At 54.4% G+C, this 18,073-nt stretch overlaps 2 protein-coding genes across 11 annotated transcripts in view; both read left to right on the forward strand.

Annotated features, from left to right (window-relative positions):
* The window catches only part of FAM193B (family with sequence similarity 193 member B), a 30,706-nt gene extending 23,492 nt beyond the window's left edge, over positions 1–7,214 (forward strand). For all 10 annotated transcript variants that reach the window (XM_043465751.1, XM_043465757.1, XM_043465752.1 and 7 more), the window contains 4 exons: positions 2,962–3,982; positions 4,133–4,208; positions 4,928–5,025; positions 6,822–7,214. In XM_043465751.1, the coding sequence (XP_043321686.1) occupies positions 2,962–3,982; positions 4,133–4,208; positions 4,928–5,024 (1,194 nt within the window). In that variant the 3' untranslated portion in view covers position 5,025; positions 6,822–7,214. The remainder of the gene's footprint in view (positions 1–2,961; positions 3,983–4,132; positions 4,209–4,927; positions 5,026–6,821) is intronic.
* A 4,217-nt stretch (positions 7,215–11,431) lies between these two features.
* On the forward strand, positions 11,432–17,161 carry DDX41 (DEAD-box helicase 41). The gene is made up of 17 exons (XM_043465762.1): positions 11,432–11,579; positions 11,662–11,772; positions 12,049–12,208; positions 12,289–12,363; positions 12,492–12,552; positions 12,676–12,812; positions 13,595–13,667; positions 13,770–13,923; positions 14,006–14,142; positions 14,950–15,112; positions 15,259–15,390; positions 15,642–15,713; positions 15,819–15,915; positions 16,053–16,202; positions 16,287–16,358; positions 16,473–16,583; positions 16,759–17,161. The coding sequence occupies exons 1-17, from the start codon at positions 11,553–11,555 to the stop codon at positions 16,893–16,895; spliced, it is 1,869 nt and encodes a 622-aa protein (XP_043321697.1). The 5' UTR covers positions 11,432–11,552; the 3' UTR covers positions 16,896–17,161.
* The last annotated feature ends 912 nt before the right edge of the window (positions 17,162–18,073 follow it).

An 18,073-nucleotide genomic window follows, 5' to 3' on the forward strand; every position in this document is an offset into this window, starting at 1 on the left:
TGCCTGGGAGAGAGCCATCTAGATAGTGTTTCCTCCCAGGTCATTATGTCTCCGTTTCCCCCTGCGCTTCACAGTAACATATCCTACCACTGGTGGGTACCTCCTCACAGACATTCTACAGGTACCCAAACTCAGCGTATCCCAAACTGAGCTTGTCACCTTTCTCCGAAAGAGCCCACTCTTGCTTCTCCGTTGTCTGTCTAGTTAATAGCACCACCATTCACCCAGTTGCCTCAACCAGAACCCCAGATGCCATCTGGGGAGGACCGCATCATGGTGATGGAGAGCAGCAGGCCTTGCAATTGGACCAGTTTGAACCCGGCTCTGCTGTACTTGCTGTATGACCTTGGGCAAATCACTTAACCTCTAAGCCTCAGTTTCTTCCTCCATAAAATGAGAATAACGTAGAACCTAATTCATGGCTTTCGCAAGAATGAAATGGAGTGATGCACAGAAAGTTTGGGCAGAGTGAACAGAGTAGTTGCTGCAGAAACAGTAGTGATGGTTTGATGAGTTTTCCTGACTCATCTTGTTCTCTCCACCACCCGTCACCGAACAGTCCTGGTCATGTGACACCCTCCAGTAGCTCACACCATCCACTTCTTTCCACCCTACTGACACTGTTTAAAAAGCCTTCAGTGACTGAACATTGCCTATAGGCGCAAATCTAGGATCAGATATGGCCTGTGGGGCTCTTGAGGATCTAGCCCCTGCTTAGGTTGCCAACTTCATCTCTCAGTCTGCCCCTGTGGCTTTCCTGCCCACTCTACTCCACCCAAAAGAGATCTGTGCTCTAGCTGTCCTTCTAAGTATTTGCATTCCCTAAATATTCTACATTTTCCCATTTCCCAGCCTTTCTTCTACTTTTTGTCTAGAATATGTTTGTCTCACACTTCCCAGGATAATCCCACTTACCCTTCAGTGCTCAGTGAGATACTGCCTCCTCTGGGAAGCACCTCCTGATGGCCCAGTCTGGGTCCCCAGAGCACCCCGTGCTTTTTCCCCTGTTGCTTTTCACACTGTCACTCAGAATTAAACAGCCTGTTTGCACATCCATCTCCCTCAGCAGACTCAAGTCAGTGAACAGAGACTGTCTATGCACAGCTGAGTTCCCAGAGCCCAGCCCAGTGCCTCATATAAGAGTCACAGGTCAAGAAGTGATTGTCAAATGATACTTAAAAACATGAAGATCACCCCTGGGTATGCTGTCCTGACTCACCACTTAACTAGCATGTAATCTTGGGTCAGTTCCTTAACTCTTTCCAGTCAAGTTTCCTCATCTATAAACTGAGGATAATGACACAGCAAGGGCAGTTGTGGGGATTAAATGAGGCAACGTGGGAAGGTACCAGGCTTATGGTACATAGCAAAAATGTGTGGTTCCATGCTTTTTCCTTCTCTCATTACAAAACTATACACGATTCCACATCATTCCCTCTACACCAGTTGTTTCACACTTGTATAGCAGAAGTCCTTTCTGCAATTGAAACTGTCCTCAGGCCCTCAATTCCTAACAAATGAAAGCAGAGCTGTTCTGACACAGAGGAAGAGCAGAGTGAAGGGCCTTCCGGTTCTTTGTCCATCACCATGGCCTCAGCTCTGCCTGTAGCCTTGAACTCCACGGCTTACAGCTGCTCCAGACCTGAGTTCCTTTCTCACCTGAGCACCACTGTGCCAGGGCACAGCCTGATTATTGCCCAGGGAAGGGGACACACACCCACTGAGGTGTCCTCATGGTGATCTGTGACATATATAGGTTGGTTGGTTTTCTCCCAAATTTATAAATGGAGATCGTAAGGTTCAGGGAGAGTAAGTGATTTGTCCAAGGTCCCACAGTTGTGGTCCTAGTCAGCTATAGAACCAGCCTGTTAAAAAGATGAGAGAATAAATGTATGCCCCCTGGGGCAGAGGGTCACCCTCTTAAGTTGACATTGTGGTGGCAAGCCCTCTTCTCACATAACTTTTCCTGTTCCTCCCCCTCCATTCCCAAATCAGCTGTAAACAGGTGAGATAGTGAAGTCATCTGGCCCCTAGCACATCACTACCACCTCATTCCCATTGGCTTTTGAAAACTGTCTCCTGTCTCCCTCTAAAGACCTCCTCAACCTGCTGGTGCCTTGAGGCTGGGGCAGAGCTGGTGCCAGAGGTTAGGGGTGGGGTGACTCAGAGCCCACAGACTTGCTTTCACTCTCCCGATCTGACTGTCAATGCTGAGTGGCAGAGTCCAGCCTTCCTCAGCCTCCTGGTCCTCACCTGGGCAAAGGGGCTGCTTTTATCTCTTGCTGTGGGGCCTCTTGTCTGCCACTGGGCATGCTTTAGGTGTGCCTTTGATTCCTTGAGGCCAACTAAGCAGTGAGTGGCCTTCCTGTGGGAACTTGGCCCTCTCCAATAGCACCCATAGGCAGCCTCAGGAGGGCACACACATTTCCCAGCCACCCAGAACAGTCTGATCTACCATGGTATCTCACAGCCCCACATCTTCCTTCTTGGAAGACCTACATGTTGTCATGGCTTTTTTTCTCCTGCCACCTGCAGAATTGAAGAGAATGCCTCCATAATACTAATCTTCCTTACACATATCCCCACTTTGGTCTTCACTCCAGAATTACTGTCCTCATTTTGCAGATGAGTCCACTGCTACTCAGCAAGTGAGTAAATTGCTTAAGCTTATGCCTGGGAGGGAGATCCTATAACCCTTTTAGGCCCTAGGACTGATTCTAGGGCCCTGGACAAACAAGATGTAAAAACCCTACCCTCTGTTGGTGTAAATGCCTCCATCCCCACACATGTACCTGTTGGATTGCATTTCATCCTTGTTATTGTAGGGTGAGCAGGCCAGGATTGCCAGGCCCTGCTTCTAGCCAGTTAGTGGCAAAGCTGGGCTGGAAGCAGACGTGTTGGGTATCATACTGTGCCTGGCAGCTGCCAAGCCCCTGCTGAAACTGCCTCTTGTCTTGGCAGGAGAAGGAGAAGGCCCAGTTGGCAGCGGAAGCTCTGAAGCAAGCAAATCGTAGTGTTTCTGGAAGCCGGGAGCTGAGGCCTGCCAGGGAGAGTCTTTTGGGGTGGCCCGACCGGGAGCTGGATCGGGTCAACAGCTTTCTGAACAGCCGTCTACAGGAGATCAAGAACACTGTCAAGGACTCCATCTGTGCCAGCTTCAGTATGTGTGAGCTCAGCGTGGACAGCAATGGCTTCTCTAAGGAAGGGGCCACTGAGCCAAAACCTCAGAGTCTAGCCCCCTCAAACCCCAGTGGCTCCTCAGAACAAAGGCCTGACATTAACCTTGACCTGTCCCCTTTGACTTTGGGCTCTCCTCAGAACCACATGTTGCAAGCTCCAGGAGAGCCAGCCCCACCATGGGCAGAAATGAGAAGTCCCCACCCACCATGGACAGAAGTGAAGGGCCCCCCTCCTGGTATCCCTGAGAATGGGCTAGTGAGGAGGCTCAACACTGTGCCCAACCTGTCCCGGATGATCTGGGTCAAGACACCCAAGCCAGGTAACCCTGGCTCTGAGGAGCCAAGCATAAAGGAGGCCCCTGGTTGCAAGCAGGAGCTGTCTGAGCCTGTGGCCTCAGGTGGGAAGCCACGGAAGGGCAGGAGACAGGGTAGTCAGGCCAAGAAGAACGAGGTGAGCCCAGCTTCCCAGCCCCCAGCCTGCCTTGAGACTCCCAGTGCCAAGGGCCAGGCCCCTAGCCCCAAGCAGCCAAGCAAGGCCCCAGAGCCTCCCAGAGTGGACAGCGGTGCTGAAGCTGGAGAAGGGAGCCAGGGGGCCCGACCAGGACCAGGCTGGGCTGACAGCCCCAAAGCTGACAAGGAGAAGGGCAGCTCCTGGCGAAACTGGCCAGGTGAAGCCAAGGCACGGCCTCTGGAGCAGGAGTCTGGACACCCCCCAGGCCCAGCAAGGCCGCAGAGCTTGCAACAGGGCAAGGGCCGCAGCCGCCGGAGCCGCAACAAGCAGGAGAAGTCCGCCGCCTCCTTGGGTGAGTGCACCAGGAACTGACTGACTGATCGGCCCCCACCCAGCCAGGCCACGGGGTGGAGGGCAGCCCTTACCTGTGAGCAGCAGTGCCCCAGGAGCATGACCCAGAGGCTGCTGTGAGCACTGAGCCCTCCTGGCTATGTCTTCCTAGACGATGTGTTCCTGCCCAAGGACATGGATGGGGTGGAGATGGATGAGACTGACCGGGAGGTGGAGTACTTCAAGAGGTAGGTGTGAGGCTGCCTGCTCTCCCACTCATCTCCCCCGCCCCAGGTAGGGACACAGGTAGCCAGGATGGATCATCTGGGAAGGTGCAAGGGACTGGGAGCAGGAGGGATGTCAGGCCCCAAGAACAAGGGCTTTCTCCAGTTTTATTCACCTGCATTTCTCTGCTCTTGCCTGGGTTGAGTTTTGGGGGCAGTCTTATCTAGGTTGGAGGAGAAAGCCATATACATACAATCCAGTGATAAGAGCTATTAGAGGAGTAAAGACATGGGGCTAGAGCCTAGGAATGGCGAAGCTGAAGGATGGGGTGGCCAGGGCAGCCCTCCCCAAAGAGGTGGTAACCAGACTGAAACCTGAGGAATAGGAATCAGTGGGCCAGGCAAAATGAAAAGGGTTTGAGGGCAGGAGAAATACATCATCCTGGGAGAAACAGAAGGCATCCCAGTTTAGCTAGAGTAAAATCCAGGGTGAGGAGGCTGGCTGTATGCTAAGGCAGGTCACTCTGTTCACACACTGCCCCTTAGGCGTGTGGGTACCTCACCCGGACAGCCCCTTACTGTTAGACCGAAACACCTGGGTCCGAGGGGTTGTACAGAGCTGACCTGGTTTCCCTAGTGGCCAGGGCTCACAGGTCTGGAAGCAGGTCCAGTGGGGAGAAGAGAGAACTTCTGGATTGTGCCCCCACCCCACCCCCTGCCTGGGCATCTCCCAAACCCAACAGGTTCTGTCTGGATTCTGCAAAGCAGACGCGTCAGAAAGTTGCTGTGAATTGGACCAACTTCAGCCTCAAGAAAACCACTCCCAGCACAGCTCAGTGAGGTATCGAGACCCCTCAAGTGTTTTGTGCACCCCTTCCTCCCATGCTCTGCCACCTTTTGTGCCACTGCCAGGCCATTTCATGCTCTGGAGCACAGGGAGTTGGACTAGGTGCTTTGGCGGCCCCATCTCCTCTCCTGAGGGCCCTCCTGTCAGGCCCTTCCAACACTGCCATCCCCTGGGGTGTCGCTGCCAGGCCTCTAGCTTCCCTCACCAGCTGCCTGCCAAAGTGCCCAGGGGGCCATGGGCCTTAGAGGGCGGCCCCCACCCTGACATTATTGGCCTCTGGGTTGAATCTCATTGGCCTGGCCTGGCTCCTCCATGCAGGCTACCAAGGTGCTTCCCAGCTGAAGCCACGCAAAATGGACCCAGCCCCAAGAGAACAGTGAAAGGGCAGTCCCGCTAGACCAAGGCCTTGGAGGTCATTTAGGCGTAGAGGCTAGGTCGGCCCTCTTCCTCAAACAGGATGGGTTCCATGAGGAAACCGGTACTGAAGCTCCCTCCTGGAAGAAGAGCCTGGCCCCCAGCTGGGCTCTGGTCTCCCCTCCCAGCCACCTGCATAGGTCTTTTTATCTGAAATATTGACATATCAGATGTTGTTCCAGGCTAAAAACAGAAAACTGAGAAGGCAGTGGGCTGGGAACCCCCAGGGCATAAGAGAAGACTGACTGGCAGGCCTTTGTCCTGGGCTTGGGGCTTAATAGCTGTAGAGTGCCATAGTTCACCCTCAGATGTGTGCCCGTGGCCGGGCCTCTTCAGGCTGGCAAGCATACAGCTGCCTTTGAGGCAGTAGGGAGCTGGGGCAGGTGGGCTGAGCTCACCCCTCAGGAGAATGTCCTCTCTTGTCTCTTCCTCCTTTTCCCAGTGCCAGGGCAGCAGACTTCTTGGACCCTTGACTGAGTCCCTGAGTCCCCTTTTGAGTCAGGATCCTTGACACTAGTCTCTGCTTCCCGGGGGCAGCCTTCAGGGCTGGGCTCCCTGTAGGCTGGTCACGTTGGCACTAACCCAGGGTCAGGGCAGTCATCGGGCTCGCCTCAGCTCTGCTGCTCTGTGGGCCTGGGCTCCCTGGTCCTTTGGCATGGTATGTCCGCACCCCCCAGGAGCTGCTGCCAGGGTCAGGGTGCCATCCTGCCTTTCTTCACCACCTCCACAGGAGCCAGGGGCTACCAGAACCCCAGGCACCTTCATCTGTTGCCCCTTTTGAGAGAAAACAAGTCACACTGCCTCCCCCAGCCCAGTGCCTCTGTTACGTAGGAAACCTCATCCATCTAAACCCCATCCATCCACCAGCCATCTTCTCTCCCTCCCTCTTGACTGGTCTCTTTCTCAAGACGGGGGTGCTCCCCACCAATAAATGCCCTCCAACTCTGACCTTCTCCACCCTTCTCGTAGCCTTGCTTGTGAGCCCGAGTGTTGAGGGAGCACTGCTGGTGCAGGCTGGGGGCCAGGCACCTGGAGCCTGAGGCAGGAGTCAGCACAGCTGACCTCTCCACGGTCAGCGGGAGAGGCCGGGCTCCTCCTCCACCCTCGCCTACAGCGGGGGGCTCTGCGTTCCTCTAGTGTTGTCCTCAAGTCCTTGAGATTGAGGATGATGTTCAATGGGGTGGGGGTTCTGTCTTAACCTTCGTCCTCTGCTGGAGGTGATGGGGAAAGTCTGTTCACTGCTTTCAGCCCAGCGGACAGAAATAGCAGGCAACTGTTCCTGCCTCCATGGGGACCTGTGGAGACTCGGAGCCAGCACAGGGAGGCTGCCTTGGGGCTATTTCTCACCATGTGGCTGTACTCTTCTGTTTTCTCAGCCCCTGCCAGAACCAGCTTCTTAAGGGTGTCCTGAGACCCCAACTGCCAGCCGAAGGTCTACAGTTTTCTCCATCACATCCCCACCTACCTGCCCAAGACCCCACTCCCCGGGGCTCCACCATCCTGGACCAACCAAAAGCTGAATAGATGCTGTTCATGCTGGGGCCCCTCAGGACCTCTGCAGAGCCGCTTCCTGGTGCTACGCAGCCCCCACACTCAGAGCCCGGGGGCTGGGCTGGCCTGTGGGCTTGGGGGCTGATGGTACTGCTGGCCCAACACTGCTCTTTTTGTGTTTGGTTGTTTTGTTTTTGTTTTACTTGTTTTTCAATTCTTTACTTTTGATACTGTGAAAATCTTTCCTGCCGAAAGATAAAGCAACATTTGGACACAGAGTCGGTGTGTTGATTGATGGTTTACTCATCTGGGTGGGGCGTGAGGGTGAAGGATGTACTCCGCCGAGGCATTGCAGTCTGCCTTAGTCATTAACCTTCCTAAGCACATGCTACCACAAGAGGTTGGCATCGATTCCACTTAATTCTGTCAGCAATGCTAAGTGGAACTATTAGCCCATTTTATGGATGACGAATTAAAGCCAAGACAGCAAAGAGACTCCACTGAGCTCAGTTTGGCCAACTAGGATCCCAGGTGGTGCAGTGGTAAAGACTCTGCCTGCCGATGCAGGAGACGCAAGAGACTCAGGTTCGATCCCTGGGTCAGGAAGATCCATGGAGTAGGAAGTGGCAACCTGTTCCAGTATTCTTTTTTTTAATCGAAGGATAATTGCTTTACAGACTTTTGTTGTTTTCTGTCAAACAGCGACATGATCCAGCATTCTATAACTGGAAAATTCCATGGATAGAGCAGCCTGGTGGGTTACAGTCCATTGGGTCTCAAAGAGTCAGACATGACGGCACACACACACAGGATTAAAGCGTAGGTCTGTATGACAGTAGCATCTGTGCCATGCCCTCCTGTTAACAGGACGCCAGTGTGGAAACCCGGAGCAACCCCTTCCCCACACTGTGTCTCAGTTTCCCTGCCTCCAAGATGGGTGAGTTGGAGGGGTAGAACTTGGTCTCTGTGCAGCTGATGCGAGAAGCTATCAGGAAGTCTTGAGGCCTTTGTGGATTGTGTGTGTACCTATAGCCTGGATGACAGAAGTTGTCAGGGAAAGTGGGTAAAAGTAAAGGTGGAGTTTTATCAGTTGGATCTGAGTTTACAGTGGGCATGGATGTGTTGCCAAAGTACTTGAGTGTTAAGAATGAACTCTTGTGTAAAGCAAACTACCTCATCCCCTGCTCCCCACCACAGATCTTGTTTGTGAATTCAGATTTTAATGTAACAGTTTTGCCAGAAATGCCTCACACACACTTTTGCCCCAAATCCTCACCTCCAATGCCATTTTCTCTGCTAGAACAGCTCTTAGCTTGTGCTCATGTGGGGAGTGACAATGGCAGCAGCTACACCTTGACTAACAGGTGTCTGTGGAGTGTTGGGACCAGGATCCAAAACCACTCCCTCCTTCCCCACCAGGTTGAACCCTTCCCCACCCTGCAACACACACACACACACACTGGGCTGGCAGGACCACTTCTTCCAAAGAGGTGAAACAGCATTGACCACAGGCTCACAATTCTTGATCCCTTGGCCAGTCCTCAAGGAAGTGTGGCCACTTTTCTCTGAAACCTTTCTCTGTATATTTATTAACCTGTGCTTCTCGCCTTCAACTCTTACACTGGGATCCTGCTCAGCAATTGAATTGTCACAGCTATGAAGAATTCTGCTTCATCTGCAGAGTTGCAGATCTGATCAAGCAGCTGCTTTACCCACAGAAAGTGAAAGTCACTCAGTCATTTCCGACTCTTTCCGACCCCATGGACTATACAGTCCATGGAATTCTCCAGGCCAGAATACTGGAGTGGGTAGCCTTTCCTTTCTCCAGGGGATCTTCCCAACCCAGGTCTCCCACATTGCAGGCAGATTCTTTACCAGCTGAGCCACAAGGGAAGTCCAAGAATACCGGAGTGGGTAGCCTATCCTCCACTGGATCTTCCCGACTCAGGAATTGAACCGGGGTCTCCTGCATTGCAGGTAGACTCTTTACCAACTGAGCTATCAGAGAAGCCCTTTCCCACAGAAAAAGAGCTCTATGAATGGTGTTCAGGGTCGTTCAAGTCTGGCTCCTGCCTCTGGCACACTCCAGCCACACCTGATGACCTGTCTCCAGCTAGGTCTGGCACCCTCAGGGCTTCTGACTTTTGTTCACTTGTTTCCCTCTTCTGAAATAACACTTTCTTACGAATACCACCTAATCCTTCACATTCCAGCTGAGAAGCCACTTTTTTACAGTTTACCCTGTGTGTGTTAGTTGCTCAGTCGTGTCCAACTCTGCGACCCCATGGACTGTAGCCTGACAGGTTCTTCTGTTTACGAAATTCTCCAGGCAAGAATACTGGAGTGGGTTGCCATTTCCTTGCCTTTATGCTAATTCCAAAAGGGATACTTTGTGTGTCTTAGGAGAGTTCTTAAGATCAGTTTATCTCCACCTAATCTCTTTGGGCTTAGATGGTAAAGAATCTGCCTGTAATACAGGAGACCTGGGTTCAATCCCTGGGTCGGGAAGTTCCCCGAAGAAAATGGCAACCCACTCCATATTCTTGCCTGGAGAATTGCACGGACAGAGGAGCGTGGAGGGTTACAGCCCGCGATATTGCAAAGAGGCGGATATGACTGAGCGACTAACACGTTCTCACTGTGCACAATGTCCAGTACACACTCTATCATACAAAGGAAGAAAAAAACAGCACTAACCTATCCTCTTTAAAAGTTGAAATTATCCTGACAGTCAGCCCTGCACATTCATTCTGGGTCTACCTTTCCAGCCTTAACTCTGCATTATCCTATCCTACACAGGCCACATCTCTTTGTTCACTAAGAAACTTGGGCATGGCCAGAACTTAACTCCTGCTAGACCCTCTATCTAGTTGAATGGTTATCAGGCCTGAGTGGTCTGGCTGTCCAGACAGGGCACCTTTCTTTTTGTTTTTAAACTCATGTATGCAGAGTACATCATGAGAAAGCCTGGGCTGGAAGAAGCACAAGCTGGAATCAACATTGCCGGGAGAAATACTAATAACCTCAGATATGCAGATGACACCACCCTTATGGCAGAGAGTGAAGAGGAACTAAAAAGCCTCTTGATGAAAGTGAAAGAGGAGAGTGAAAAAGTTGGTTTAAAGCTTAACATTCAGAAAACTAAGATCATGGCATCTGGTCCCATCACCTCATGGGAAATAGATGGGGAGACAGTGGAAACAGTGTCAGACTTTATTTTTGGGGGCTCCAAAATCACTGCGGATGGTGACTGCAGCCATGAAATTAAAATACGCTTACTCCTTGGAAGGAAAGTTATGACCAACCTAGATAGCATATTAAAAAGCAGAGACATTACTTTGCCAACAAAGGTCCATCTGGTCTAGGCTATGGTTTTTCCAGTGGTCATGTATGGATGTGAGAGTTGGACTGTGAAGAAAGCTGAGTGCCGAAAAATTGATGCTTTGGAACTATGGTGTTGGAGAAGACTCTTGAGAGTCCCTTGGACTGCAAGAAGATCCAACCAGTCCATCCTAAAGGAGATCAGTCCTGGGTGTTCGTTGGAAGGACTGATGCTGAAGCTGAAACTCCAATACTTTGACCACCTGATGCAAAGCGTTGACTCATTGGAAAAGATCCTGATGCTGGGAGGGATTGGGGGCAGGAGGAGAAGGGGAAGACAGAGGATGAGATGGCTGGATGGCATCACCGACTCGGTGGGCATGAGTTTGAGTAAACTCCGGGAGTTGGTGATGGACAGGGAGGCCTGGCGTGCTGCGATTTCATGGAGTCGCAAAGAGTCGGACACGACTGAGTGACTGAACTGAACTGACTGAGACCCTCTATCAGGAAGCCTCTCCCTCTTCTGCTCTCCCAGCAGCTCTGAGATTCCTCACTTCCCTATAACTTCAGATCCAGGTCTCCTCAAAGTCTTCTTTGGTTCCCCAGTTACTCTCGCAGCTCTATTATGGCATTTAGAATGAAAACCGTTTGCGTACATATACAGGCCCTCAGTTTAAAACCACAGTCATCATTTTGTTTATCCCTCGCCACTCTGAACATAGGTGTTTCACACAGATAACACCACCAGTATTCTCACCAGTCAGCGGCAGCGTGTGTGTTGAGTCACTTACTCTGCAAGCCCCATCCTGCCCTGCCTGCCTTGGCCGGTGCGGGTTAATAGGAGCCGGATAGAGTCCAGGCCGGCATCCCAGCTAGCCTGGTCTCTGAGCTCCCCGGCCACGAGAGGACGCAGTGTCCACTAGCGAGGGCGTGCCGAGTGACGTCACGCCCTGGGCGAGGCTGGGCCGCCGGCAGGCCGCCCTCTTTGGGAACGGCGGTTTTCACGCTTCTACCCGGCTCGGTTTGAGCTTTTAGCGCGTGCTCGAAATCCTACAGAGTCACACAATGCCTTGCCTGACGCTTTCGCCCTCAGCCCCGGCAACAGCTGCGTAGCCGCCTACAGTGGGCGGGGACACCGCACCGCACGACCGACGCTTAGGAGAAAATTTGTCCTTCTGCGCGATCCGGCACTCAGAGGTCGTTGCTAGGTGCCGACGTCCGCTTCCTTATATCTGATTGGGTCTCATCATAGGTGGGGCGGAGCTTTACTGTGGTGCGCATGCGTGCAGCAAAGGATGGCGGAATCCGAACCTGAGCGGAAGGTGGGAGAGAGGTTGGGGTCCGCGCGGGTGGAGAGCGAAGGTAAAGGCTGGGGGTCCGGGTCTGACTCGTGTGTGTTTGCAGCGGGCTCGCACCGACGAGGCGACTGCCACAGGAAGCCGCTCCGAGGCAGAGGATGAGGACGACGAGGACTATGTGCCGTACGTGCCGTTGCGACAGCGCCGGCAACTACTGGTGAGGGCCCTGGGTCGCGGGAGGAGTGAGGGCAGGAGATGGTGGTTTAGCGATGCGATGGAGGGTGGCCCTGGGTCCGCGGAGTGAGGTGTCAGTACGCGGGAGCGTGGTCCCCAGGCAGACGAGGAACTGGCAATCTCGTCTGAGGAGTGGGGCAGCTCTGCGCCTCCGAGCACAGGACACTCTCCCAAAAGCCAGGATCCTGACGCAGGTCCCCGGGCCCGATGCCCCACTTTGCGTTGGGCTTGGCTCTGAGGGGCACTGGTGGAACCTCAGCTCCAGAAGCTGCTGCAGCGAAGGCGCAAGGGAGCTGCGGAAGAGGAGCAGCAGGACAGCGGCAGTGAGCCCCGAGGAGATGAGGACGACATCCCGTTGGGTCCTCAATCCAAAGTCAGCCTCTTGGATCAGCACCAGCATCTCAAAGAGAAGGCTGAAGGTGGGCTGGGCAGCAGGCCGGAGGCTCAGCATGGCGCCCGGCTTTGGTGTCTCTCCGACACCTCCTGCTTCTTTTGTCAGCCCGCAAGGAGTCTGCCAAAGAGAAGCAGCTGAAGGAAGAGGAGAAGATCCTAGAGAGTGTGGCCGAAGGTCGAGGTATGACTGTAGCCAGGGCAGAGAGGAGGTGAACTGAGCCTCCTCCCTCAACCCCAGGCATGTTCCATTTCAAGGGGCCTGGCCTCTGGGAAGCAGGAGCCAACCTTGAGCCACATCTGTTTCCTCAGCTTTGATGTCAGTAAAGGAGATGGCTAAGGGAATCACATATGACGATCCAATCAAAACTAGGTACGTCTTTCCTGTCTGCAGTTGGTTCCTCTTACTTGGGATGGTAGGTGGCTGAGACTGGAAGGGACACCCCAAAGCCAGGTGTGCCCAGGGGCTGTCTTGACCCTTGTCACCCACCCACAGTTGGACACCACCCCGTTACGTCCTGAGTATGTCTGAAGAGCGGCATGAACGTGTCCGGAAGAAGTACCACATCTTGGTGGAAGGCGATAGCATCCCACCGCCCATTAAGAGCTTCAAGGAAATGAAATTTCCTGCAGGTACCTGGGAGCCGGAAGCACCAGCACATTATATGCAACAGGCTGTGCTGGGTCTTTTGTTCTGTGCACAGGCTTTCTCTGGTTGGAGCTCGCAGGGGCTACTCTTTGTTGCAATGCACAGGCTTCTCATTGTGGAGCTTCTCTTGTTGTGGAGCATAGGCTCTAGGCACTCAGGCTTCAGTAGTTGCAGCACACAGGCTCAGAAGTTGCGGCGTGCGGGCTTCACTGGTTGTGGCACGCAGGCTCAGTAGTTGTGGCACACAGGCTTTAGTTGTTCCACAGCATGTGGAATCTTCCCACACCAGGGGTCGAACCCGAGTCCCCTGCATCAGCAGGCAGATTTTTATCCACTGTACCCCAGGGAAGTCTGCAGTACCACATTGTGATCATGAAACATGCACCACATTTTGATAGTGAAGCATCTGTGAGGTTGCATCCTAGGCCCCCACCGAAATCCAGAAGCTGCTGCATCAGGTCTAGTCAGTGGAGAAGGAGGAATTCATCTTTATGCTTCTTTTTCAGTCATTCAGCTGTTCATATTTCATAACTTCTGCCATTAGGGAGCTTTGGTGGGCAAGTGATGATGGCCTTAAACAGAACTGGGTGTGAATCCTGCCTCCACTTAGCCTAGAAGCCTTGGACAAGTTTGTGTGTCTGTCTTTCTGTCTGTCTTAGTTTCATCGTTTGTAACGTGAGGGGCATAGTATCAATTTTATAGGCATTAGGGGCCTGTGTCGCTTATCCTGTGAAACACAAAAATGAAGCCAGGTTGTTTTCTGTAGCCATCCTGAGAGGCCTGAAGAAGAAGGGCATCCACCACCCAACACCCATTCAGATCCAGGGAATTCCCACCATGTGAGTGTGAACCTGACAGTCCTGGGGAGGAGCAGTCAGTGGATGAGAAGCAGTCTTTGTTTTCCACCAAGACTGACCCTCCGGCCTCTCTTCTCTCACCAGTCTGTCTGGCCGTGACATGATAGGCATAGCCTTTACCGGTTCAGGCAAGACACTGGTGTTCACTTTGCCTGTCATCATGTTCTGCCTGGAACAAGAGAAAAGGTTACCTTTCTCTAAGCGTGAAGGGCCCTATGGACTCATTATCTGCCCTTCGGTAAGAGAGGCTGGCCTGGAGGGCAGGGTGCAAGAGGGAGGGAGCCACCTTCTGGTGCCAGCCACGGCCCCTGTACCTGCAGCGGGAGCTGGCCCGACAGACCCACGGCATCCTGGAGTACTACTGCCGCCTGCTGCAGGAAGACAGCTCACCGCTCCTGCGCTGCGCCCTCTGCATCGGGGGCATGTCCGTCAAAGAGCAGATGGAGACCATCCGACAGTGAGTCTAAGTAATCCTGCCCCAAGGGTTTCCTCAGAACCCCTTGACACGCCAAAAGACCCTTTGCTTTAGCTACTCAGCAGAGCCTTGCAGAGGCCGCCCATGGGCTCAGCCCTCAAGGAGCCCCCAGTCTAATGGGGAGGTGGGTTGGGACAGAGGAAGGTGCTAAAGTACTCTGGGACCACAGCAGATGGAACAGGGGCATCTGGGAGGTAAGGGAGTCAGGGCATTCCAGGCAGAAGGCAGAGAGGTGGAGGGCCTGGGGTGTCCAGGACGATCAGGTTGTCCAGTGTGATCTATGAAGGAGGCTGAGGCTCTGGGGTGTGGCTGGGCCTGTGCCCTTTACACACAGTGCAGTTCCCGACAGACAGCACATCACTACCTGTCCAGGGTTGCAGACAGGCCAAACCCAGTCCCTGTTTCATAGGCATTGCTAGTCAGGGAAGATGCAACCATGGAAAAGATGAGTTCAGTGTACCAGGAAGGTGATCCCGCTGAGGCCTACAGAGGGAGCTGTGGATGCACAACTGAAACTATCTGAAGATTCAGCCCTCCTAGGGACAGAGGGGTGATCAGGGGACGGGCGTGCGAGGCAGAGGTGACCACATGGCTGGGGTCTAGCAAAGAAGGCTGTAGTGCTCTCCAGGAGAGCCTTGTTCTGTTCAGAGAGCAAGGTGGTGGCAGTGACAAGGAGGGACAAGCAAGGAGAAACAGGAAGGAAACTGGAAGGCAGAACAAGGCGAGCTGCCGGCCTCTAGGTAAGGTCGAGCAGGTGGCTCTGCCTTAGTGTCTCTCCTTGGTCCCCAGTGGTGTGCACATGATGGTGGCCACCCCTGGGCGCCTCATGGATCTGCTGCAGAAGAAGATGGTCAGCCTGGACATCTGTCGTTATCTGGCCCTGGATGAGGCTGACCGCATGATCGACATGGGCTTCGAGGGCGACATCCGCACCATCTTCTCCTACTTCAAGGTGCCCTTCCCCACCTGGCCAGGACGTTCCCCCACCGTTCCCCCCACCACACACACCACATTCAACTCCGAAGGGCCCTGAGGCCCACCCACTGTCCCAGCTGCTCAGCCTCCCTCCCCACCCCGACATGTCCTCTTCTTTCTCAGGGCCAGCGACAGACCCTCCTCTTCAGCGCCACCATGCCCAAGAAGATTCAGAACTTTGCCAAAAGCGCCCTGGTAAAGCCTGTCACGATCAACGTGGGGCGTGCTGGGGCCGCCAGCTTGGATGTCATCCAGGTACCTGCTAGGCAGTCTCGCCTGGGAGGGCGGGGTCTTCCAAGACTCCTGGGAACTGATCAGAGCCGGTGGGTACCAGGGGTTTCATTCACAGCCTTGGCCCTTAGCAGGAAGCCTTCTTATAGTGACCCGCCCTTGGCAAGAGGCTTCTGGTCACCTCCCAGCCAGGACTGGGGACCCATTCTCTGTGGCAGGGCCAGGGCTGGTGAGCCTGTTCTCAGGACCACCTGACCTGATCCCGGTGGTGACAGGAAGTGGAATACGTGAAGGAGGAAGCCAAGATGGTGTACCTGCTTGAGTGCCTGCAGAAGACTCCGCCGCCCGTGAGTGCTGCCAGCCAGGCTGGCCGGGGGCAGCATGCAGGGGGAAGGTCACAGGGGGCACCCAGGAGTCAGCCCCTGTGACCAGAGTTGGCTTTTTCCGGACAGGTGCTCATCTTTGCAGAGAAGAAAGCGGATGTGGACGCCATCCATGAGTACTTGCTGCTCAAGGGAGTGGAGGCTGTTGCCATCCATGGGGGCAAAGGTCAGGGTGGGATGTCCTAGGCAGGGACCCCACTGCCATAGCAGCCCCTCATCTTATCCCTTCCCCACCTGGACAGCCTGCCACTCCTCCCCAGACCACTGCTCTCGCCCTAACAGTTCCTGCCTGACCCTTTCCAGACCAGGAGGAACGGACCAAGGCTATCGAGGCATTCCGGGAGGGCAAGAAGGATGTCCTTGTGGCCACGGATGTAGCCTCCAAGGGCTTGGACTTCCCTGCCATCCAGCACGTCATCAATTATGACATGCCTGAGGAGATCGAGAACTATGGTGGGGTATTTGGGAGGCTGGGGTTGAGGGCTCAGCCCTAGCCCCTGGAGAGGGGGCCACATGCTCTGTTCCCTCTCTCTGCAGTGCACCGTATTGGCCGAACTGGGCGCTCAGGAAACACGGGCATCGCCACCACCTTCATCAACAAGGCCTGTGGTGAGTCTGCCACCGAGGCCACCAAGGCTGTTCCTGGGTCCTCCACCTGTGACCTCTCAGGTTCTGGCTGCAGGGCCCAGGGTTGGACCTGAAGGCTCCCCACTATCCCCACAGATGAGTCAGTGCTGATGGATCTCAAAGCCCTGCTGCTGGAGGCCAAGCAGAAGGTTCCACCCGTCCTGCAAGTCCTGCACTGTGGGGACGAGTCCATGCTGGTCATCGGAGGTGACGCGGGGTGGAAGGACCCTAGTCCAGTGGGGACAGTCGAGAGCCCCATGGAACAAGTGCATGCTGCCCCTTGGTGGACTGGGGGTCTGATGGGGGCGCCCACGGTCTGGGGTATGGAGGCTGGCCCCATCAGCGTGCTGACCATCCCTCCCCTGGTCCCCTATTCCCACAGAAGAGCGTGGCTGCGCCTTCTGTGGGGGCCTGGGCCATCGGATCACGGACTGCCCCAAGCTCGAAGCCATGCAGACGAAGCAGGTTAGCAACATCGGCCGCAAGGACTACCTGGCCCACAGCTCCATGGACTTCTGAGCTGGCTGCCACCCCTCCTTCTTGCAAGGGGCCTCTGTCCCTGGAGCTCCAGCCATCACCACCACCCCCTCCCCCCCGCCAACACACACACACACACACACACACACACACACCTGCCCCGTGGACAAGAAGACAGCAACCTCGGCTCAGCTGGTCTGGGTTGGGCCAGGCTGGACCTGGCTGCCTGCTCGCTGTGCCCCCCAGAATTACTATTTTTGCTCCCCTTTATCCTAGCTGCCATTAAAGCACAAGCCTTTCTGGTCTCAGCCTCTGTGTTTCACCTTGTCTGCCCCGTGCTCCCGGGGCAGGCCTCACCCTCTGACCTCCAGCGCCCCCTCTGAGGTGGGACCTTGGTATCTCCCACCACCACTGCCAAAACCTGCTGGTACTGAGCTGTGGAAGGAGCTGATTGCCTAGGGCCTCCTTTGGAGGCTTAGGGTAAATTTCCTCTATTGTGACTCAGAGAAGGACCACCCCAATAGACCAGAGGGAAATGTTTGGTTGGGGTTTCCGGTCTTTCTGGTTGGCTGTTAGAACCTCCAGCCCTGCCCCAGCCTCCCTCTTCCTGTCAGTGGGTCAAGTTCCCCGGGGCTTCTCCTAAGGCCCTTTGGAGACATCCTGCCTCAGGCCCCTGCCCACACAGGCTCCCAGTAGGGAGGCCTCTGCTGTTTGCCAAGCGGGCAGCAAATGCCATAGGACTGCCACATGCATCCAGGCCACATGCACCCACTGACCCAGCTATGTGCTGGGCTCAGGGCCTAGGTGAGCCAGACAGATGCCCTCTGGGAAGTTCACAAGTGAGTGGGACAGAAGATTCGCCGTGAATAAATGCAGGCCGCAGTCACAGGACTGCTAGCAAATGGGCCAGGATTTCAGCATCTTGCTACGGGTAGAAAGAAAAAAAAGCCCAGGTGGCAGCTCCTCTGTGCCAGGCACTGCCTGTACAAGGCCACATGCTTATCCCAGCAGGACAGCAGTTGTTTGCGTCATGCTTGTCACTTGGTGTGTGGCCTTGGGCAAGTTACTTAATGTTTCTGAGTCTTGATTTCCTCATCGGTGAAATGGCAATGAGAATGCAAAGGACATGGTGTCAGGCTGCTGGGGCCATAACGGGGCCAAAGCCGGGTGAACGAGGCCCTGGATTTCCTGCCTGAGAAGCTGCACAGCCCACATGTGGC

The sequence above is a fragment of the Cervus canadensis genome, chromosome 4 (assembly GCF_019320065.1).
Source record: "Cervus canadensis isolate Bull #8, Minnesota chromosome 4, ASM1932006v1, whole genome shotgun sequence".
Lineage (NCBI taxonomy): Eukaryota > Metazoa > Chordata > Mammalia > Artiodactyla > Cervidae > Cervus > Cervus canadensis.